This window comes from Coregonus lavaretus (genome assembly GCF_964263955.1).
Source record: "Coregonus lavaretus genome assembly, chromosome: 19".
In the NCBI taxonomy this organism is placed as follows: domain Eukaryota; kingdom Metazoa; phylum Chordata; class Actinopteri; order Salmoniformes; family Salmonidae; genus Coregonus; species Coregonus lavaretus.
The window spans coordinates 14,552,473-14,576,817 of record NC_140006.1 but is presented as its reverse complement, the minus strand read 5'-3'; the positions used below and the strand labels follow the sequence as shown (position 1 = coordinate 14,576,817).

The 24,345-nt window shown below is 45.5% G+C and overlaps 1 protein-coding gene across 1 annotated transcript in view; it reads left to right on the top strand.

Moving 5' to 3' along the window:
* Positions 1–12,746: 12,746 nt before the first annotated feature.
* LOC311146978 (uncharacterized protein) overlaps positions 12,747–24,345 on the top strand; it is a gene marked incomplete at both ends in the record, with an annotated part of 30,480 nt that continues 18,881 nt past the window's right edge. Inside the window, 3 exons of the mRNA XM_084183586.1 lie at positions 12,747–12,921; positions 13,385–14,230; positions 14,341–14,417. Of these exons, the coding sequence (XP_084039712.1) occupies positions 12,747–12,921; positions 13,385–14,230; positions 14,341–14,417 (1,098 nt within the window). The remainder of the gene's footprint in view (positions 12,922–13,384; positions 14,231–14,340; positions 14,418–24,345) is intronic.

The following is a 24,345-nucleotide window of genomic DNA, read 5'->3' as shown; positions in this document are numbered from 1 at the left end:
TCGGGTTCAAGTCCGGGCTCTGGCTGGGCCACTCAAGGTCATTCAGAGACTTGTCCCGAAGCCACTCCTGTGTTGTCTTGGCTGTGTGCTTAGGGTCGTTGTCCTGTTGTAAGGTGAACCTTCGCCCCAGTCTGAGGTCCTGAGCGCTCTGGAGCAGGTTTTCATCAAGGATCTCTCTGTACTTTGCTCTGTTCATCTTTCCCTCGATCCTGACTAGTCTCCCAGTCCCTGCTGCTGAAAAACATCCCCACAGCATGGTGCGAGGTTTCCTCCAGATGTGACGCATGGCATTCAGGCCAAAGAGTTCCATCTTGGTTTCATCAGACCAGAGAATCTTGTTTCTCATGGTCTTAGTCCTTTAGGTGCCTTTTGGCAAACTCCAAGCGGGCTGACATGTGCCTTTTACTGAGGAGTGGCTTCCATCTGGCCACACTACCATAAAGGCCTGATTGGTGGAGTGCTGCAGAGATTGTTGTCCTTTTGGAAGGTTCTCCCATCTCCACAGAGGATCTCTGAAGCTCTGTCAGAGTGACCATCAGGTTCTTGGTCACCTATCTGACCAAGGCCCTTCTCCCCTGATTGCTCTGTTTGTCCGGGCGGACTGCTCTAGGAAGAGTCTTGGTGGTTCCAAACTTCTTCCATTTAAGAATGATGCAGGCCACTGTGTTCTTGGGTACCTTCAATGCTGCAGAAATGTTTTGGTACCCTTCCCCAGATCTGTGCCTCGACATAATCCTCTACGGACAATTCCTTCGACCTCATGGCTTGGTTTTTGCTCTGACATGCACTGTCAGCTGTGGGACCTTACATAGACAGATGTGTACCTTTCCAAATCATGTCAAATCAATTGAATATACCACAGGTGGACTCCAATCAAGTTGTAGAAACATTTCAAGGATGATCAATGGAAAGAGGATGTCACGCCCTGGCTCTGGGGACTCTTAAATGTTGAGCCAGGGTGTGGATTTTTCTATGTTTAGTTTTCTATGTTTTTTGTTCTAGATCGTTTAGATCTATGTTGGCCAGGGTGGTTCCCAATCAGAGGCAGCTGTAGCTCGTTGTCTCTGATTGGGGATCATACTTAGGCAGCCTGTTGGCACCAGTTAGTTTGTGGGATCTTGATCCGTAAAGGTTTGGTGTGTGTAACCTCAGGACTTCACGTATCGTTTCGTTTTGTTGTTTTGTTCGTGTGTTGTGTATCAATAAAGATGTACGCTTATCACGCTGCGCCTTGGTTCCACGAGTCATCAGTCAACGTGCGTGACAGAAGATCCCACCAAAAAAGGACCAAGCAGCGTGTCCAGGAACAGACAGCCTGGACTTGGGAGGAGATCCTGGACGGGAAGGGATCCTGGACTTGGGAAGAGATTCAGGCCGGAATGGATCGCTGTCCTTGGGAGGAGACTGTGGAGGCGCGCTACAGAGAGGAGCAGCGGCATCGCAGAGGGTACCAGCCGAGGAGGAAGCCCGAGAGACAGCCCCAATATTTTTTTTGGGGGGGGGGGCTAAAAGGGTGGTTGGCGGAGCCTAGAGTTAGAGCAGAGCCAACTCCCTGAACTCAGGCTAGGAAGCGTGAGACTGGGCAGGCTCCGTGTTATGCGGAGCCACGTACTGTGCCGCGAGTGTTCCGGCACAGTCCTGTACGTCCGGTGCTAGCACCACACACGTGTCGTGCTAAGATGGGCATGCAGCCAGGACGGGGTGTGCCGGCTCAACGCTCGTGGCCTCCAGTACGCCTCCTCGGTCCCGTATATCCTGCGCCAGTGCCACGGGCTGTAGCGCCAGTACGAGTGCACAGCCCTGTACGTCCTGTGCTGATGCCTCACACATATTGTGTGGAAATAGGCATTCAGCCAGGACGGGTTGTGTCAGCTCTCCGCTCCAGACCTCCAGTCCGCCTCCACAGTCCGGCCCGGCCCGTTCCCCGCACCAAGGCAGTGGTGCGCGTCGCCAGCCCGGTCCGGCCTGTTCCTGTCCCTCGCACCAAGCCAGGGGTGCGTGTTCCCAGTCCAGCCCGGCCTGTTCCTGCTCCCCGCACCAAGCCAGTGGTGCGTGTTCCCAGTCCAGCCCGGCCTGTTCCTGTCCCTCGCACCAAGCCTGTGGTGCGCGTCGACAGCCCGGTCCGGCCTGTTCCTGTCCCTCGCACCAAGCCAGTGGTGCGCGTCGCCAGCCCGGTCCGGCCTGTTCCTGTCCCTCGCACCAAGACAGGGGTGCGTGTTCCCAGTCCAGCCCGGCCTGTTCCTGCTCCCCGCACCAAGCCAGTGGTGCGTGTTCCCAGTCCAGCCCGGCCTGTTCCTGTCCCTCGCACCAAGCCTGTGGTGCGCGTCGACAGCCCGGTCCGGCCTGTTCCTGTCCCTCGCACCAAGCCAGTGGTGCGCGTCGCCAGCCCGGTCCGGCCTGTTCCTGTCCCTCGCACCAAGCCAGTGGTGCGCGTCGCCAGCCCGGTCCGGCCTGTTCCTGCTCCCCGCACCAAGCCAGTGGTGCGCGTCGCCAGCCCGGTCCGGCCTGTTCCTGCTCCCCGCACCAAGCCAGTGGTGCGCGTCGCCAGCCCGGTCCGGCCTGTTCCTGCTCCCTGCACCAAGCCAGTGGTGCGCGTCGTCAGCCCGGTCCGGCCCGTTCCTGCTCCCCGCGCCAAGCCAGTGGTGCGTGTGTCCAGTCCGGCACAGCCCGTGCCTGTTCCACCGGTGCCTGGTCCGGCACCGGTCAGCTGCTCCACTCCGGAGTCAGAGCAATCCGCTCCACCGGGGTCCGGTCCAACTCCAGACAGCGGATCCACTCCGGAGCCAGAGCAATCCGCTCCACCGGTGTCCAGTCCAGCTCCGGCCAGCGGCTCTAGTCCGGATCCGGTAAGGTTTGGTCCACCGTCGTCGGGTCCAGCTCCAGTCAGCGGGGCCAGACCAGACCAGGGGCGCAACGGGGAGGTGGAGAAAAGGTGGTGGTCACGCCCGGAGCCGGATCCGCCTCCGAGGCGGAATGCCCACCCGGCCCCTACCCTCTTGTGTTTGTGTGGCGCGGTCGCAGTCCGCGCCTTTGGGGGGGAGGGTACTGTTACGCCCTGGCTCTGGGGACTCTTAAATGTTGAGCCAGGGTGTGGATTTTTCTATGTTTAGTTTTCTATGTTTTTTGTTCTAGATCGTTTAGATCTATGTTGGCCAGGGTGGTTCCCAATCAGAGGCAGCTGTAGCTCGTTGTCTCTGATTGGGGATCATACTTAGGCAGCCTGTTGGCACCAGTTAGTTTGTGGGATCTTGATCCGTAAAGGTTTAGTGTGTGTAACCTCAGGACTTCACGTATCGTTTCGTTTTGTTGTTTTGTTCGTGTGTTGTGTATCAATAAAGATGTACGCTTATCACGCTGCGCCTTGGTTCCACGAGTCATCAGTCAACGTGCGTGACAGAGGATGCACCTGAGCTAAATTTCGAAGTCTCGTAGCAAAGGGTCTGAATACTTATTGAAATAAGGTATTTCTGTTTTTTATTTTTAATACATTTGCTAAAATTTATTAAAACCTGTTTTCGATTTGTCATTATGAGGTATTGTGTGTAGATAAAAATATTCGATCAATTTTAGAATAAGGCTGTAAAGTAAAGCCAAGGCGTCTGTATACTTTCCGAATGCAGTGTACATACATCTTGTTATTATTTTACAGCCATAGTATACAGTATACAGCCATATATCAGCCATACTGATATACAATAGCTGAGTATTCCAATACTTTCTGTTTTAACTCAGTTTATGTTTAATTGTCATTTACTTGTTCTCGTTAGTGTGTTACAATATCTTTATGATGTTCACCAAATGAAGTGCACAGAGGATCTGTGTCTGCACCATGTGCGCTCACTACTGTTGTCCCCATGGGCTCAGTTCTAGGCCCTCTCCTCTTCTCTCTATACACCAAGTAATTTGGCTCCGTCATATCCTCACATGGTCTCTCCTATCATTGCTATATGGATGACACTCAACTACTTTTCTCCGTCCCCCCTTCTGATACCCAGGTGATGTCATGCATCTCTGCGTGCTTGGCCGACATCTCAGACATCCCACCACCTCAAGCTCAACCTCAACATGACGGAGCTGCTCTTCCTCCTGGGGAAGGCCTGCCCACTCCAAGACCTCTTGGAGGTTGGTTACCCTGATGAAGGCTGTTGTAGCCGCAATGCATCAGAGCGTTTTTTATTCTTGCTAAGCCGTAAACAATAAGGCTTTTACATTTTTCCACTACATGAGAGTGCTTTGATTACTTCTGAACGTTTGGTTGCACAAAGGCTTTTTCTGCATTGTTTACTATCCAGCATCAACTTATTTTTGTTCTATAACCTCTCCATCACGGTTGACAACTCCATGGTGTCCCCCTCCCAGAGTGCAAAGAACCTTGGCGTGACCCTGGACAACACCCTGTAGTTTTCTGCAAACATCAAAGCAGTGACTAGCTCCTCCAGGTTCATGCTCTACAACATCCGTAGAATACAACCTTACCTCACACAGGAAGCAGGTCCTAATCCAGGCGCTTGTCATCTCCCATCTGGACTATTGCAAGTCTCTGTTGGCTGGGCTCCCCGCTCTTGCCATCAAACCCCTGCAAGTTATCCAGAACGCTGCAGCCCGCCTGACTTCCAGTTGAAGCTCGCATCCACTTTAAGAGACTGGTGCTTGCCTACGGAGCTGCAAGGGGAACTGACACTCCCTACCTTCAGGCGATGCTCAAACCCTACACCCCAACCCGAGCACTCCGTTCTGCCACCTCTAGTCTCTTGGCCTTCCCACCATTACATGGGGTCAGCTCCCGCTCAGCCCAGTGAAAGCTATTCTCTGTCCTCCTGGAACCCCAATGGTGGAAAAAGCTTTCCCCTAACGTCAGGACAGCGGAGTCCCAGTCCATCTTCCGAAAACGTCTGAAACCCTACCTCTTCAAAGAGTATCTTAAATAAATCCCACAGCTTAAGTTGAATGCCCTAATTGTAATTTACACTGGAAAACAGCATCTGCTAATTGACTAAAATGTCAAACGTAAATGTAAAATCACAGAAAATCATGGCAAGCAAACCATGTAATCGCTGTACATGTAGAAAGAACATTATGCAACTTTTCAATAAAAATACATGAAATACGAGCTGCGAATTCATAGAGAAAATATTTGTATATATTGTACATACAGACCTTGTCCCTCTCTCAGCCAGTCATATACCCTCTCGGCAATGGGCAAGCTATAACAGTTGTTTACATGCATTGGACAGACAGGTGAAGGCACGAGATGCGACTGAAATTTTGTGGGTGGGGAGAGAGCGAGAAAGGATGGAGGAGGAGGCGTGGCTTGAAGCGCTGGGCATCTTGTTATGACATGCATTATCTGAATAAGGCCCACAGAATTACACCTACGGAGGAGCGGCTTCTATGAAGGAACTTTGAATGTCTTTGAACTTCCAAGAATTGGCTTAACGTTGGACCAGAGCTAGCTAGCTAACAAGCTTGTGTGTGCAGAGCGGCACCAGAATTTACCCCCTAAGGTCGATGTCCACGCCCCCACATAGATATAATTAGCATAATAAGAAAATCCACATAAAAATCTGTCAATTTAAGCTAGAGATATCTGGATGAGTCTCAATCCACTGCATCCGCCTATGTCACACTTCCGCATCTGCAGAGAAAGTTGACAGCGCTAAAGCGGTGTTTGTCAGACCATGAGTGTCCGAAAAGTTTGGGCTACATTCTAATATGACCCCTCTGTGGAAAGGTGAGACTCGTTTTTCTCTATGACGCCCACAGGCCTCACAAGACTCTTATGAAGGTCTCCTGGTACCAGTTGAAAAAAGGAATGGAAATATATAAAGTGCCTTCAGAAAGTATTCACACCCCTTGACTTTTTCCACATTTTGATGTGTTACAGCCTGAATTTAAAATGGATTAAATGTAGATTTTTGGTCACTGGTCTACACACAATACCCCTTAATGTCAAAGTGGAATTATGTTTTTATATAATTTTTTACAAATGTATTAAAAATGTAAAGCTGAAATGTCTTTAGTCAATAAGTATTCAACCTATATGTTATGGCAAGCCTAAATAAGTTCAGGACTATAAATGTGCTTAACAAGTCACATAATAAGTTGCACAGACTCACTATGTGTGCAATAATAGTGTTTAACATGATTTTTGAATGACTACTTCATCTCTACCTCACACATACAATTATCTGTAAGGTCCCTCAGTCGAGCAGTGAATTTCAAACACAGATTCAACCACAAAGACCAGGGAGGTTTTCCAATGCCTCGCAAAGAAGGGCACCTATTGGTAGATGGGTAAAAAATTAATAAAAGCAGACATTGAATATCCCTTTGAGCATGGTGAAGTTATTCATTACAATTTGGATGGTGTATCAATACAACCAGTCACTGCAAAAATACAGGCATCCTTCCTAACTCAGTTGCCGGAGAGGAAGGAAACCACTCAGGGATTTCACCATGAGGCCAATGGTGACTTTAAAACAATTACAGAGTTTAATGGCTGTGATAGGAGATAACGGAGGATGGATCAACAACATTGTAGTTACTCTACAATACTAACCTAATTGACAATGAAAAGGAAGCCTGTACAGAATACAAATACTTCAAAACATGCATCCTGTTTTCAACAAGGCACTAAAGTAATACTGCAAAAAATGTGGTTAAGCAATTAACTTTTTGTCCTGAATACAAAGTGTTATGTTTGGGGCAAATCCAATACAACACATTACTGAGTACCACTCTCCTTATTTTCATAGTGGTTGCTGCATCATATTATGGGTATGCTTGTAATCATTAAGGACTGGGAGTTTTTCAGGATAAAAAATAAAAGGAATGGAGCTAAGCACAGGCAAAATCCTAGAGGAAAACCTGGTTCAGTCTGCTTTCTACCAGACACAGGGAGATTAATTCACTTTTCAGCAGGATAATAACCTAAAAGGCCAAATCTACACTGGACTTGCTTACCAAGAAGACCGTGAATGTTCCTCAGTGGCCAAGTTACATTTCATTACTTACATCTGCTTGAAAAACTATGGCAAGGCCCGAAAATGGTTGTAATATAATACTAATACAGTTGAAGTCGGAAGTTTACATACACCTTAGCCAAATACATTTAAACTCATTTTTCACAATTCCTGACATTTAATCCTAGTAAAAATTCCCTGTTTTAGCAGACGCTTTTATCCAAAGCGACTTATAGTCATGCGTGCATACATTTTACATATGGGTGGTCCCAGCAATGATCAACAACCAATTTGACAGAGCTTGGATAATTTTGAAAAAAATCATGTTAGGATCACCACTTTATTTTAAGAATGTGAAATGTCAGAATAATAGTAGAGAGAATGATTTATTTCAGCTTTTGTTTCTTTCATCACATTCCCAGTAGGTCAGAAGTTTACATACACTCAATTAGTATTTGGTAGCATTGCCTTTAAATTGTTTAACTTGGGTCAAACATTTCGGGTAGCCTTCCACAAGCTTCCCACAACAAGTTGGGTGAATTTTGGCCCATTCCTCCTGACAGAGCTGGTGTATCTGAGTCAGGTTTGTAGGCCTCCTTGCTCGCACACGCTTTTCCAGTTCTGGCCACAAACTTTCTATAGGATTGAGGTCAGGGCTTTGTGATGGCCACTCCAGTACCTTGACTTTGTTGTCCTTAAGCCATTTTGCCACAACTTTGAAAGTATGCTTGGGGTCATTGTCCATTTGGAAGACCCATTTGCGACCAAGCTTTAACTTCCTGACTGATGTCTTGAGATGTTGCTTCAATATATCTACATAATTTTGCTTCCTCATGATGCCATCTATTTTGTGAAGTGCACCAGTCCCTGCTGCAGCAAAGCACCCCCACAGCATGATGCTGCCACCCCCATGCTTCACGGTTGGGATGGTGTTCTTCGGCTTGCAAGGGACCCCCTTTTTCCTCGAAACATAACGATGGTCATTATGGCTAAACAGTTCTATTTTTGTTTCATCAGACCAGAGGACATTTCTCCAAAAAGTACGATCTTTGTCCCCATGTGCAGTTGCAAACCGTAGTCTGGCTTTTTTTATGGCGGTTTTGGAGCAGTGGCTTCTTCCTTGCTGAGCGACCTTTCAGGTTATGTCGATGTAGGACTCGTTTTACTGTGGATATAGATACTTTGTACCTGTTTCCTCCAGCATCTTCACAAGGTCATTTGCTGTTGTTCTGGGATTGATTTGCACTTTTCGCACCAAAGTACGTTCATCTCTAGGAGACAGAACGTGTCTCCTTCCTGAGCGGTATGACGTCTGCGTGGTCCCATGGTGTTTATACTTGCGTACTATTGTTTGTACAGATGAACGTGGTACCTTCAGGCGTTTGGAAATTGCTCCCAAGGATGAACCAGACTTGTGGAGGTCTACAATTTTTTTTCTGAGGTCTTGGCTGATTTCTTTTGATTTTCCCATGATGTCAAGCAAAGAGGCACTGAGTTTGAAGGTAGGCCGTGAAATACATCCACAGGTACACCTCCAATTGACTCAAATTATGTCAATTAGCCTGTCATAAACTTCTAAAGCCATGACATCATTTTCTGGAATTTTCCAAGCTGTTTAAAGGCACAGTCAACTTAGTGTATGTAAACTTCTGACCCACTGGAATTGTGATACAGTGAATTATAAGTGAAATAATCTGTCTGTAAACAATTGTTGGAAAAATTACTTGTGTCATCCACAAAGTTGATGTCCTAAAACTATAGTTTGTTAACAATACATTTGTGGAGTGGTTGAAAAACAAGTTTTAATGACTCCAAACTAAGTGTATGTAAACTTCCAACTTCAACTGTATATGCCATTTAGCAGACGCTTTTATCCAAAGCGACTTACAGTCATGCGTGCATACATTTTACGTATGGGTGGTCCCAGCAATGATCAACAACCAATTTGACAGAGCTTGGATAATTTTGAAAAAATCATGTCAAATTTTGCACAATCCAGGTGTGGACAGCTCTTAGAGACTTACCCAGAAAGACTCACAGCTGTAATCAATGCCAAAGGTGCTTCTACATAGTATTGACTCAGGGGTGTGAATACTTACTGTATGTAAATGAGATATTTCTGTATTTCATTTTCCATACATTTGTAAAAAATTCTAAAAGCATGTTTTCACTTTGTAATTATGGGGTTTGTGTGTAGATGGGTGAGAAAAAAAACATATATTTAATACATTTTGAATTCAGGCTGTAACACAACAAAATGTGGAATAAGTCAAGGGGTAGGAATACTTTCTGAAGGCACTGTATGGAGACTAGTGCCAAAAATAAGGGTTTAAATACATGTAAAAAACAACAATAAATGTTTTGTGGTCTTTCTTATATCTCTCAGATATAGGACAGACACTTCAGATTTTTGGGGGTGACTATCTGTTGTTCCATGTAGTGAATCTGTTATTCAATGCTTTTGTATGGTCTAATAGCAGTACGGCCAAATAAAATGTTTAATCAAATCATAAATAAATAAAAATGTTTGATACTTCAAGGGGTCTTAAAATACAAAATCAAATAGCAAAATGATCCTTGGTATGAGTTTAGCTTTCTTTGGCATTGATAAACCAACAGTCTAGATTGCTAGTTAAATAGCTAGCTAACTTAGATGGTGAAGCTAGGCGTTCTTGATAATGTTTGTTTGTGTCTGTGGGTGAGGGTGGGTAGACTACTTCAAGTACTACTTGACTTGTAGCTACCCTAGCTAGCTGTATTATTTTGGTCAGGCTTTTTTAGCAGTTTCAGAGATGGACTGATTAGCCTCCTCTCTTGAGTCAACAGTGTGCTTACTTTACTGCGGGAAGACATGGGTCTGTTTGCTGTTACCCTCTGGACAGCAGATCATTAGTATAGCTAGCTAGTACGCAAGGTTATGTAACCTTGTTTAATCCCACCTGCTATGGTGGGTTTAAATGATTTGGTATTCACACGTCTGTTTTTTAGGTAGAACTACTGTCATGTTATTGATGCCAAATTGCAAATCTTATTTGCACCTTCGCTATTCTAGAACCAATGGGTGTGCCTGAGCTGGGCTGGAACAAAAGCTTATAAACACTCCTGCCGTTCAGATCTGGAGCTGTCCACCCTTTTAAGTCACCCCGGACGCTTTATCTGGACATGGTTCTACAGGACCTCCACCAGCCGAGAAAGCAAAGTAGTAACGCTAACGCTATGCCATCTAATTGCAGTCGCTGTACTCATAATATACAGGAGAACTATCGGCTAATGGTGAGGATAGCCGAGTTGTAGATGCAATCGTTAGGCAAGGGCAATTTAAGTGTAGGAAAGGATGATAAAGCGTCTGTGCCACCAGTAAGTACAGATAGTAAAAAGCGTCACCAAGCGCAACATAGCTTCAGCGTGTAAATTAGCTAGAAAGATGTGTCGGCATCAAGTAATTGTCTCTGGCCCCCTCCCAGTTAGGGGGAGTGATGAGCTCTACAGCCGAGTCTCACAACACAATCGCTGGATGAAAACTGTTTTCTGCCCCTCCCAAAATATAGAATTTGTAGATATTCTACCTATCTCTCCGATTTGGTCCTGCCGTACATACCTACACGTACGCTACGATCACAAGACGCAGGCCTCCTTATTGTCCCTAAAATGTCTAAGCAAACAGCTGGAGGCTGGGCTTTCTCCTAAAGAGCTCCATTTGTATGGAATGGTCTGCCTATCCATGTGAGAGACGCACACTCGGTCTTCTTTACTGAAGACTCATCTCTTCAGTAGGTCCTATGATTGAGTGTAGTCTGGCCCAGGGGTGCGAAGGTGAACGGCAAGGCACTGGAGCGAAGAACCACCCTTGTTGTCTCTGCCTGGCTGGTTCCCCTCTCTCCACTGGGATTCTCTGCCTCTGACCCTATTACGGGGGCTGAGTCACTGGCTTACTAGTGCTCTCCCATGCCATCCCTAGGAGGGGTGCATCACTTGAGTGGGTTGAGTCACTGACGTGATCTTCCTGTCCGGTTTTGCACCCCCTCGGGCTCGTGCGGTGGAGGAGATCTTTGTGGGCTATACTCAGCCTTGTCTCAGGGTAGTAAGTTGGTGGTCTGTTGATATCCCTCTAGTGGTGTGGGGGCTGTGCTTTGACAAGGTGGGTGGGGTTATATCCTGCCTGGTTGGCCATGTCCAGGGGTATCGTTGAACGGGCCCCCCCCCACCCCACCACCCCCCGTCTCAGCCTCCAGTATCTATGCTGCAATAGTCTATGTGCCGGGGGGCTAGGGTCAGTCTGTTATATCTGGTGTAATTCTCCTGTCTTATCTGGTGTCCTGTGTGAATTTAAGAATGCTCCCTCTAATTTTCTCTCTGTCCCTCCCCTCCTGGAGGATCTGAGCCCTAGGACCATGCCTCAGGACTACCTGGCCTGATGACTCCTGGCTGTCCACAGTCCACCTGGTCGTGCTGCTGTCTCCAGTTTCAAATGTTCTGCCTGCGGCTATGGAACCCTGACCTGTTCACCGGACGTGCTACCTTGTCCCAGACCTGCTGTTTTCGACTCTCCCTCTCCCTCTCCCTTTCTCTCTCCCTCCCTCTCTCTCCCTCTCTCTCTCTACTGCAGCTGATGTCTCGACCTCTGAATGCTCGGCTATGAAAAGCCAACTGACATTTACTCCTGTGGTACTGACCTGTTGCACCCTCTACAACCACTGATTATTATTTTATAATAATGTATGTCATCTATGAATGTTTGAACATCTTGAAGAACAATCTGGCCTTAATGGCCATGTACTCTTATAATCTCCACCCGGCACAATCAGAAGAGGACAGGCCACCCCTCAGAGCCTGGTTCCTCTCTAGGTTTCTTCCTAGGCTCCTGCCTTTCTAGGGAGTCTTTCCTAGCCACCGTGCTTCTACATCTGCATTGCTTGCATTTTGGGGTTTTAGGCTGGGTTTCTGTATAAGCACTTTGTGACATCTGCTGATGTAAAAAGGGCTTAATGAATACATTGGATTTGATTCAGTTGGCACTGTATGTGTCCTCTCTATGTGTAGGCTATTGTACTGGCCTGTGTGGTACAGTCTTCCATATGTGTAGTAGTTTGTTGCATCGTATTGCTTAGTTTATCATTTGTGTTATAGAATCCCCCTGCCGAGGGCGCTGTAGGACTAATTTCCAGAGTGTTTGTACTTTGTTTACATCTGGCTGGTGCCACGTAGTCTAGCTTTCCCCCTCATTTAAGAGATACTGATCACCCCAAGCTCGTGGCTTCTAGTTACAGTCCTTTCCTATTATGCTATTGATGTTGTTTATCATGCTGTCACAATGTTGTAGCTTATTCATGTCCATTCACTACTCTGCTCCATCCATCCTTTATGTGACTATTCATTATTCCTTTTTCTGTACCGTTACAGAACCATCACCATGTACATCTCTTGTGTATGTGAATAGAGTTCCTGTGTGTGTCAACTCTTGGACTGTCTTGTTCCCCTCTAACCGGGGACGGTGTCAGTGGGTCACAAACCTGTAGAATACGTAGAGCCGGGTTGCTCTCTTTCAAGGTCCTTTGTCTCACCAGATTTGTGAATTTGCTGACACCACTACAGTATGGCGGTCCACAGACTATTTTCCACACTGCCTACCTGCGGTCCGGAGTAGGATACCTCTGCATGGGAGACCCCTCTCTGGATGCTTTTATTGAACTGAGGACACCTCCGTGCACGGATTATGCCCTGTGTTCGTCCCCAACCGGTGGGGTACAGGAATCATACAGTTTGGAGTACATTTTTTATCGCATAATGCAGAAGTTTGAGGAGTTCCTAATCTGCGGCATGCAACAGCAGGTTGGATCCTGGGCTTTCTCCTGTCAGAGGAGCCCTCTCGGACAGGTTGGACCCCTCTCTGGATGCTTTTGTTGCACTGAGGACTCCTCCGTGCACGGATTATGCCCCCTGTTCGTCCCCAACCGGTGGGGTACAGGAATCATACAGTTTGGAGTACATTTTTTATCGCAGAAGTTTGAGGAGTTCCTAATCTGCGGTATACAACAGCAGGTTGGATCCTGGGCTTTCTCCTGTCAGAGGAACCGTCTCGGACAGGTTGGACCCCTCTCTGGATGCTTTTATTGCACTGAGGACTCCTCCGTGCACGGATTATGCCCCCTGTTTGTCTCCAACCGGTGGGGTACAGGAATCATACAGTTTGGAGTACATTTTTTATCGCATAATGCAGAAGTTTGAGGAGTTCCTAATCTGCGGTATACAACAGCAGGTTGGATCCTGAGCTTTCTCCTGTCAGAGGAACCGTCTCGGACAGGTTGCAGTGGAGGACATGGGACAGTCATATGGAGGACAGCAGCAAGAAGTTGTCTCTTCGGCCCCGGCACCGTTGCCAGGTGTGACTGTGACCATTGGGTGTGACTATATTGCCTCTCCAGCCCTGGCACCGTTATCGCAGGGACACGTCATGTCTCCAGCCCCCGCTGGTCCTCAGGAGTTGCCTGTTACGGAGACTGAGCCCACACCAGATGTGGAGTCTGGGGGAACCCTCTCTCCGGCTTGGGCGGCCTATGTGACTCCAGCAGCATCGCCACGCGGTAGTGAGCCTATGTTGCTGACTGGACCCTGTTCCTCACCACCACCAGATCATCACCAGCCAAAGCTACCTGGCGGGCCATCACCAGTGACAATGGTCCTGTCTGCCTCTGACTCTCTGCCTGTCCCTGCACTAGGGGACCATCCAGCGGCACCGAACCCACCTGCTGCTACCTCCGATGACCGGTCCAGCGCTGACCTGGGCCTATCGGTGGACTCAGCCACACCACTGTCGACAGCTACTAATATTACAGCTTCACCTGATCCAGCCATGGACCTGGGTCCCGTTCGGGGTGTCCAGTATACCCCTGCCCAGCATACACCACCTAACCCAGCTCCAGTCCTGGTCCTGCTTCCGCTGGACTCAACCCCCGACCTGACTGTGGGGGACACACCAGACCTCACCAGGGGTGACCATCCAGACCTCGCCCCCCAGTGTCCTGTCCCAGGGGTACTACCTGTTCCTGCTCCTGGGGTTGAGCCTGATCCGCCATCGGCACTGGACTTACTACCACTACCTCCTGATCTGGGCCCACCTCCGGTTCCTGCTATCGGGGACCTGCCTGCCTCAGTTGTCGAGCCACCGCCGCCACGCCTGCTCACCTCTGCTGGGGAACAGACTCCCTCTGAGGGGGACCACAACCACCATGCCTACTATGCTCTGCTGGGGCACAGCCCACCTCTGTGGGGTAACCACCTCCACCGCATCTGTTCTCCTCTGCTGGGGTACAGCCCACCTCTGTGGGGGATCCACCACTGAAGCGCCAGCTCTCCTCTGCTGGGGCACGGCCCACCTCAGTTGGAGAGCCTCTGCCGCTGGGCCTGTTCTCCTCTGCTGCCCCTGCCAAGGGGGCACATCTGCTCTTCTCTGCTGAGGTACGGTCTGCCTCAGTTGAGGAGCTGCCGCCGCTGGGCCTGCTCTCCTCCCTGGCCCTGGTCACAGCCCCCCCCCCCCCACCCCCCACCATACGCATCCAGTTGTTTCTCCATTTGTGACTCACCCACCAAAAATCACAATATGCTGTTTTGCATTTTATGTTATTTGTGCTGGTCTAATTCCGAAAATGAAAAAGCAGAAGAATCTGTGCGCTCTTAGATTATAATAATAATAATAATAATAGTTGATATGGTGCTCTTCGATGTCCCTGTTTTGTGGCATTGATGAATATATAATTTCATCTTTCCTTCAAGTCAGATGTTTATACACTATATATACAAAGGTATGTGGTCACCTCTTCAAATTAGTGGATTCGGCTATTTCAGCCACACCCGTTGCTGACAGGTGTATAAAATCGAGCACACAGCCATGCAATCTCCATAGACAAACATTGGCAGTAGAATGGCCATACTGAAGAGCTCAGTGACTTTCAACGTGGCACTGTTACAGGATGCCACCTTTCCAACAAGTCAGTTCGTCAAATTTCTGCCCTGGTACAGCGGCTGCGGTCAACTGTAAGTGCTGTTATTGTGAAGTGGAAACGTCTAGGAGCAACAACGGCTCAACTGCGAAGTGGAAGGCCACACAAGCTCACAGAACGGGACCACTGAGTGCTGAAGCGCGTAGCGCATTAAAATCGGCTGTCCTCGGTTGCAACACTCACTATTGAGTTCCAAACTGCCTCTGGAAACAAAGTCAGCACAATAACTGTTCGTAGGGAGCTTCATGAAATGGGTTTCCATGGCTGAGCAGCTGCACACAAGCCTAAGATCACCATGCGCAATGCCAAGCGTCGGCTGGAGTGGTGTAAAGTTTGCTGCCATTGGACTCTGGAGTAGTGGAAACACGTTCTCTGGAGTGATGAATCACGATTCACCATCTGGCAGTCCAACGGACAAATCTGGGTTTGCCGGATGCCAAGAGAACGCTACCTGCCCGAATGCATAGAATGTAAAGTTTGGTAGAGGAGGAATAACGGTCTGGGGCTGTTTCTCATGGTTCAGGCTTTTTTACATATATTTTTAGTGTGTACTTTTTACTCCTTTTTTCTCCCCAATTGGTAGTTACAGTCTTGTCCCATCACTGCAACTCCCGTACGGACTCGGGAGAGGCGAAGATTGAGAGCCATGCGTCCGCCGAAACTCGACCCGCCAAGCCGCACTGCTTCTTGACACACTGCTCGCTTAAACTGGAAGCCAGCCGCACCAAAGTGTCGGGAAATGAAGGGAAATCTTAACGCTACAGCATACAATTACATTCTAGACGATTCTGTGCTTCCAACTTTGTGGCAACAGTTTGGGGAAGGCCCTTTCCTGTTTCAGCATGACAATGCCCCCGTGCACAAAGCGAGGTCCATACAGAAATGGTTTGTCGAGATTGGTGTGGAAGAAGTTGACTGGCCTGCCCAGAGCCCTGACCTCAACCCTATCGAACACCTTTGGGATGAATTGGAACGCCGACTGCGAGCCAGGGCTAATCGCCCAACATCAGTGCCCGACCTCACTAATGCTCCCCGCAGCAATGTTCCAACATCTAGTGGAAAGCCTTCCCAGAAGAGTAGAGGCTGTTATAGCAGCAAAGGGGGGACCAACTCCATATTAATGCCCATGATCTTGCAATGAGATGTTCGACGAGCAGGTGTCCACATAATTTTGGTAATGTAGTGTATGTTATGAACACTGAACAAAAATATAAATGCAACATGTAAAGTCTTGGTCCCATGTTTCATGAGCTGAAATAAAAGATCCCAGAAATGTTCCATATGCACAAAAAGCTTATTTATCTCCTATTTTGTGCATAAATGTGTTTACATCCCTATTAGTGAGCATTTCTCCTTTGCCAAGATAATCCATCCAGGTGTGGCATATCAAGAAGCTGAATAAACAGCATGATCATTACACAGGTGCACCTTGTGCTGGGAACAATAACAGGCCACTTTAAAATATGCAGTTTTGTCACACAACACAATGCCACAGATGTCTCAAGTTTTGAGGGAGCGTGCAATTGGCATACTGACTGCAGGAATGTCCACCAGAGCTGTTGCCAGAGAATTGAATGTTCATAAGCTGCCTCAAACATAGTTTTAGAGAATTTGGCAGTACGTCCAACCAGCCTCACAACCACAGATCATGTGTAACTACGCCAGCCCAGGACCTCCACATCTGGCTTCTTCACCTGGGGATCGTCTGAGACCACCCACCCGGACAGCTGATGAAACTTTGGGTTTGCACAACCAAAGTAGTTCTGCACAAACTGTCAGAAACCGTCTCAGGGAAGCTCATCTGCGTGCTCACCATCCTCACCAGGGTCTTGACCTGACTGTAGTTCGGCATCGTAACTGACTTCAGTGGGCAAATGCTCACCTTCGATGGTCACTGGTACGCTGGAGAAGTGTGCTCTTCACAAATTAATCCAGATTTCAACTGTACCGGGCAGATGGCAGGCATTGTGTGGGCGAGTGGTTTGCTGATGTCAACGTTGTGAACAGAGTGCCCCATGGTGGTTGTGGGGTTATGATATGGGCAGGCATAAGCTATGGACAACAAAAACAATTGCATTTTATCGATTGGCAATTTGAATGCGATGACGAGATCCTGTGGCCCATTGTTATGCCAATCACCTCATATTTCAATATGATAATGCAGGGCCCCATGTCTCAAGGATCTGTACACAATTCCTGGAAGCTGAAAATGTCCCAGTTCTTCCATGGCCTGCATACTCACCATACATGTAACCCATTGAGCATGTTTGGGATGCTCTGGATCAACATGTATGTCAGCGTGTTCCAGTTCCCGCCAATATCCAGCAACTTCACACAGCCATTGAAGAGGAGTGGTCCAACATTCCACAGACCACAATCAACAGCCTGATCAGCTCTAGATGTGTTGCGCTGCATAAGGCAAATGGTGGTCACAACAGATACTGACTGGTTTTCTGATCCATGCCCCAATCTTTTTTAAGGTATCCATGACCAACAGATGCATATCTGTATTCCCAGTCATGTGAAATCCATAGATTAGGGCCTAATTTATTTATTTCAATTGACTGATTTCCTTATATGAACTGTAACTCAGTAAAATCTTTGAAAGTGTTGCATGTTGAGTTTATATTTTTGTTCATTGTATAAAAGGCATCTGTATGCATTGTTTAGTCGAGCAGTGAATTTCAAACACAGATTAAACCACAAAGACCAGGGAGGTTTTCCAATGCCTGTCAAAAATAAAAATATTCCAAAACATGCATCCTGTATGCAACAAGGCACTAAAGTAATACTGCAAAAAATGTGGCAAAGCAATTCACTTTTTGTCCTGAATACAAAGTGTTATGTTATAATAATACTTTTAGCAAAAATGTTTATTTTCAATTCACAATCTGTAGAAACAATGAGAATTCAAAGGTTCAGAACTTTTGTAAGACATCACAGTACAGTTGAAATATATATGGGAAATATAAATCCTATATGGATGGTGTTAAGAGATAGATGGGAGGTGTTGATTGGAATTGAAGGATGGGACTAATAACAACTAACAACAAATAATAACAAGATAACTAATAATGTAAGCATACTGTGTCCATAATAAGTATATAGGTTGTAGGTTGGGAGCTTTTGTGAAAGAGCACAGTTAGAAAGATATGGCATATAGAAGCAAACCAGATGGACATCATGAAAATGATCGGAGAGGTTGAGAGTAGAAGAAGTTCAGGAGAAAAAACTAACAAAATATAATTATTGTAAAATTGACTGTGTCCATAAAATGTAGATAGTAAGTACAAGCTGGAAGTAGAGGCCTAAGCATTGTTGTTCACTAGTTTACTCCAAGTAGGGAAAGGGTGGCGGGGTTGGAAAGTAATAAAGGGGAATATATATTTTTTAAAGGATAAGTATGTGTATGTATGTATGTATGTGTGTATGTGTGTGTGTATGTGTGTACATGTGTATATACAGTGAGGGAAAAAAGTATTTGATCCCCTGCTGATTTTGTACGTTTGCCCACTGACAAAGAAATGATCAGTCTATAATTTTAATGGTATGTTTATTTGAACAGTGAGAGACAGAATAACAACAACAAAATCCAGAAAAACGCATGTCAAAAATGTTATAAATTGATTTGCATTTTAATGAGGGAAATAAGTATTTGACCCCCTCTAAATCAGAAAGATTTCTGGCTCCCAGGTGTCTTTTATACAGTTAACGAGCTGAGATTAGGAGCACACTCTTAAAGGGAGTGCTCCTAATCTCAGTTTGTTACATGTATAAAAGACACCTGTCCACAGAAGCAATCAATCAATCAGATTCCAAACTCTCCACCATGGCCAGGACCAAAGAGCTCTCCAAGGATGTCAGGGACAAGATCGTAGACCTACACAAGGCTGGAATGGGCTACAAGACCATTGCAAAGCAGCTTGGTGAGAAGGTGACAACAGTTGGTGCGATTATTCGCAAATGGAAGAAACACAAAATAACTGTCAATCTCCCTCGGCCTGGGGCTCCATGCAAGATCTCACCTCGTGGAGTTGCAATGATCATGAGAACGGTGAGGAATCGGCCCAGAACTACACGGGAGGATCTTGTCAATGATCTCAAGGCAGCTGGGACCATAGTCACCAAGAAAACAATTGGTAACACACTACGCCGTGAAGAACTGAAATCCTGCAGCGCCCGCAAGGTCCCCCTGCTCAAGAAAGCACATATACAGGGCCGTCTGAAGTTTGCCAATGAACATCTGAATGATTCAGAGGAGAACTGGGTGAAAGTGTTGTGGTCAGATGAGACCAAAATCAAGCTCTTTGGCATCAACTCAACTCGCCGTGTTTGGAGGAGGAGGAATGCTGCCTATGACCCCAAGAACACCATCCCCACCGTCAAACATGGAGGTGGAAACATTATGCTTTGGGGGTGTTTTTCTGCTAAGGGGACAGGACAACGTCACCGCATCAAAGGGACGATGGATGGGGCCATGTACCATCACATTTTGGGTGAGAACCTCCTTCCCTCAGCCAGGGCATTGAAAATGGGTCGTGGATGGGTATTCCAGCATGACAATGACCCAAAACACACGGCCAAGGCAACAAAGGAGTGGCTCAAGAAGAAGCACATTAAGGTCCTGGAGTGGCCTAGCCAGTCTCCAGACCTTAATCCCATAGAAAATCTGTGGAGGGAGCTGAAGGTTCGAGTTGCCAAACGTCAGCCTCGAAACCTTAATGACTTGGAGAAGATCTGCAAAGAGGAGTGGAACAAAATCCCTCCTGAGATGTGTGCAAACCTGGTGGCCAACTACAAGAAACGTCTGACCTCTGTGATTGCCAGCAAGGGTTTTGCCACCAAGTACTAAGTCATGTTTTGCAGAGGGGTCAAATACTTATTTCCCTCATTAAAATGCAAATCAATTAATAACATTTTTGACATGCGTTTTTCTGGATTTTTTTGTTGTTATTCTGTCTCTCACTGTTCAAATAAACCTACCATTAAAATTATAGACTGATCATGTCTTTGTCAGTGGGAAAACATACAAAAACAGCAGGGGCGTCAAATACTTTTTTCCCTCACTGTATGTGTATGTATATGTATATGTATGTGTATGTGTATAAAAAAATATATATAATAATAAAAGTGTTATGTTTGGGGCTAATCCAATACAACACATTACTGAGTACCACTCTCGATATTTTCAAGCATAGTGGTGGCTGCATCATGTTATGGGTATGCTTGTAATCGTTAAGGACTGGGGAGATTTTCATGATAAAAAATAAACGGAATGGAGCTAAGCACAGGCAAAATCCTAGAGGAAAACCTGGTTCAGTCCACTTTCCACTAGACACTGGGAGATTAATTCACCTTTCAGCAGGACAATAACTTAAAACATAAGGCCAAATATACACTGGAGTTGCTTACCAAGAAGACAGTGAATGTTCTTAAGTAGCCAAATTACAGTTTTGACTTAAATCTGCTTGAAAATCTATGGCAAGACTTTAAAATGGTGGTCTAGCAATGATCAGCAACCAATTTGACAGAGCTTGAAGAATTCTGAAAAGAATAGTGGGTAAATATTGTACAATCCAGGTGTTCAAAGCTCTTAGAGACTTACCCAGAAATACTCACAGCTGTAATCGCTGCCAAAGGTGATTCTAAGATGTATTGACTCAGGGGTGGGAATATTTATGTAAATTAGATATTTCTGTATTTAATTTTCAATAAATTTGCAAAGATTACTAAAAACATGTTTTCACTTTGTCATTATTGGGTATTGTGTGTAGATTGGTGAGAAAATAAATACATTTAATCGATTTTTATTTATTCAGGCTGTAACACAACAAAATGTGGAGTCAAGGGGTATGAAAAGTTTCTGAAGGCACTGTATTTGTCACGTGCACAGGATACAGCAGGTGTTAAACATTACAGTGAAATGATTACTTGCAAGCTCTTTCCCAAAAATGTCATATTCGATATAAAGGTAAAATAATATAAAGTAAATAAACACATGAGAAATAAGAGAAACATGAGATTGTAAGCTATATAACAGGGTCAGTGCCATGAATAATTTACAACAATTTTATGTGGGAAGATGTACATCATTTGTTGAGCATCGTAGAGATATTGATATTAATAACATAGACTCAGTTGAAACAGAAAGTATTGGCATACTCAAGTACTGTATAGTAGGCTACAGATAAATAAAGTTGTTCCTGCAAAGTGTCTGTATGGTTCTCCATCACTGCATTTGTAAATATGTGAGTTAAGAGTTGTGAATTACCAGCCTATCGCTGGTATCACTACATTCATTTTAGACCATTTCTTTTTATTTTGTATACATTTCAGTTTTTCCCTTTTTCTTCACACCAAATACAAACATAAACATACTAACAACTTACAGACGCACACAAACAACGACTACATCTCCTCTGCCCAGACCCGCATGCTCACACCTCCATCCCTAGTGCCTGCATTATTGTTTGCCACATGGCCTTAAATTGTACTAATTCGTTTTTCTCAGTCGCCCTTGCTATTTCAATATTTCAATTATAAATCATTTGATTTTTCCATTTTGTTAGTGATGGCGGATGAATTGATTTCCAAATGTTTTGAAATTGTATACACTAAGTGTACAAAACATTAAGAACACATGCTCTTTCCATGACATAGACTGATCAGGTGAATCCAGGTCAAAACTATGATCCCTTATTTATTTCACTTGTTAAATCAACTTCAATCAGTGTAGATGAAGGGAGGAGACAGGTTAAAGAATGATTTTTAAGCCTTGAGACAATTGAGACATGGATTGTGTATGCGTGCCATCCACAGGTTGAATGGGGTAAAATAAAATATTTAAGTGCCTTTGAACAGGGTATGGTAGAAGGTGCCAGGCATACCGGTTTGTGTCAAGAACTGCAACGCTGCTGTGTTTTTCACTCTCAACAGTTTCCCGTGTGTATCAAGAATGGTCCACCACCTAAAAGACATCCAGCCAACTTGACACAACTGTGGGAAGCATTGCAGTCAACATGGGCCAGCATCCCTGTGGAACGCTTTCGACACCTTGTAGAGTCCATGCCCCGACGAATTGAGGCTGTTCTGAGGGCAACTCAATTTTAGGAATGTGTTCTTAATGTTTTGTACACTCATTGTATATGCCCAACTAGAGTCAGCTACCTGGTGAGCTAAAGCGAATGCATTCACTGGCCTGCCACACGACCTTGTTTTTGGTATTAGTGAGCCCCCTAGTGGACTCATTCCTCTACATCTTCATGAAGGTACAGTATGTCAGATGTTAGAACTTGTTGCAAGAGGTTCTTGGTTGCCATCAGTGCTGGCTGGGTCAGACTAAGATACAGTCACCTAAAACATACACATGCTATCTCTTATGTGCCTTGAAGTGTGACTACTCTCTAAAACACAATGAGAGACTATACGCTGGGTCTGAAAATAACACATACACAGCCTGATAACAGTTGTGTTGGTGGGGAGTTCAGTAGGCCAACATGCCTGACAGAAGACTGACTATGAGCATTATATTTTTTATAGACCTGTGTGTGAGATGTTGGGTGACATTTTGACTGCTAAAAATGTGTCACTGACTGTTGTAAACATTCTTCATATGCCATTTATGTGCTGCATTTTTTGATAAAGGCCTAAGCATTATTTCCATGGTCCCTAATGAATTTCCTCTATGAATAGAATAGGAAAAGAGACATATAGGAACATTATAATGTGATAGTCTAGTAGTTGACAAAAATGATAGCCAGGTGGAAAAATAACAGTCCTGCATTGGAACTTCTAGGTTAGGACAGGCCCTATTCAAATTATTCCTGGGTGTTAGGCCTACACGAGATTTGCACAATGCCCCCATGGATTTTATACGGGGAAGATCAAGCAATATGTGAGTCGGTAAAAAATGTTCAGTCGGTAGGCTAGTCTAGTCTTGGTCAGACTGTGTCCTATAGGACAAGTCATGGTGGCGATTAATGTCATTAATTATAGTGGGACAGTGTCCGGATAGGACGAACAGACCGACGAACAGACAGCCGCCACTGCCGCAGAAACCACAGACACAGGCCAAGAAGCAAGCCGCCCTCGCCAAATAGCCTACAAAGAGGATTGAAAAGGGAAGGGGAGGGGGGTGACAGGAATACTAATCCAATTCCCTTTCATTACCGCATAGTAGGCTAGCCTATCTTCACCCTACCCCGCCTCTTTGTCTGGGTCAGTAAAAACAATGAATTGATACATTTAAGATATTAAATAGTCCCTCTACACGGCGACGATATAAATAAATAATTTGCCAATGCGGTGTTCCGCCCGTCTGTCTAAGGGACGACTGCGCATCTTCGTGGCTGAATGCCGGAAAAGGCTATGTCGATGTCCCGACTGGAGATTTGCCCAACATATTTTATCATTTTGTAAACCACTGTCAAATATCATCGATTCTAACATGGTGAGTAATTCCGTTATTTTATTTATGTCGACGACGCAAACGAGGGATGTGAGCAATTTGTAGCGATATTTTAGGGCAGTCATAATAATTTATGAAATCATAACTTGTTATGATCAGTGCGCGCGCAGGCATGCAACAGGTCGCCGGTACAGTAGCGGGACAGCAGAAGTTATAGCGCTGTTCTCAAACGTTTATAAAATGTTAGATCGTCGATTTAAATGTCATGGTGCGATGGTACGAAAAACACAAATGCTTTGTTGGCACAATAGGCTATGTTTAAATATAATTAAATAGTTTGCGATACACGAACAACGGATTTGATTTATTCTTCGTTTTTTAACCATAAAACACTGTTTCTAGAGCTGAAAGGTTGTCTAAATATATCGTAAGTCTCTGAAAAGCGAATTCTAAAATGTATACGTGTAGGCCACATCAAACAGTCAAATCAGGATAGGCCTATACATCACTGTCTGGCAGCAGACACGATGATCCAACACAATTAAGATATACATTCAATGCCCAAATTATGGGAGGCAAGGATGACAACTGTAAAGGGGTCTGTGAATGGGAAACCTATTTTAGAGGTAACCCTAAATAGGCTTGGTGAATAACTGGCTTTCTTATTTTAATGTTCAGATATTTGTAGGCCGACAATCCACAATACAAAATTATATTTAAATTGATTGAGATTTACAAGATTTATGTTTATATCAATCGATTTTTAAAGGTTTTTTAAAACTGGTTTGGGGTGGTGATGTGCGTACCAGATGTGCGGGCCTGTGGAGAACAGGAGGATACGGTCAAAATCAGGGCAAAGAAAGGTGCATTTTGTGCAGAAAATGGCACAATTGTGCACAATCATGTTCACACATGATATGATGCACTATAGCGTACTGTACAATTATGAAAGGGTTTCATGTTGGCCATAATGTGATGT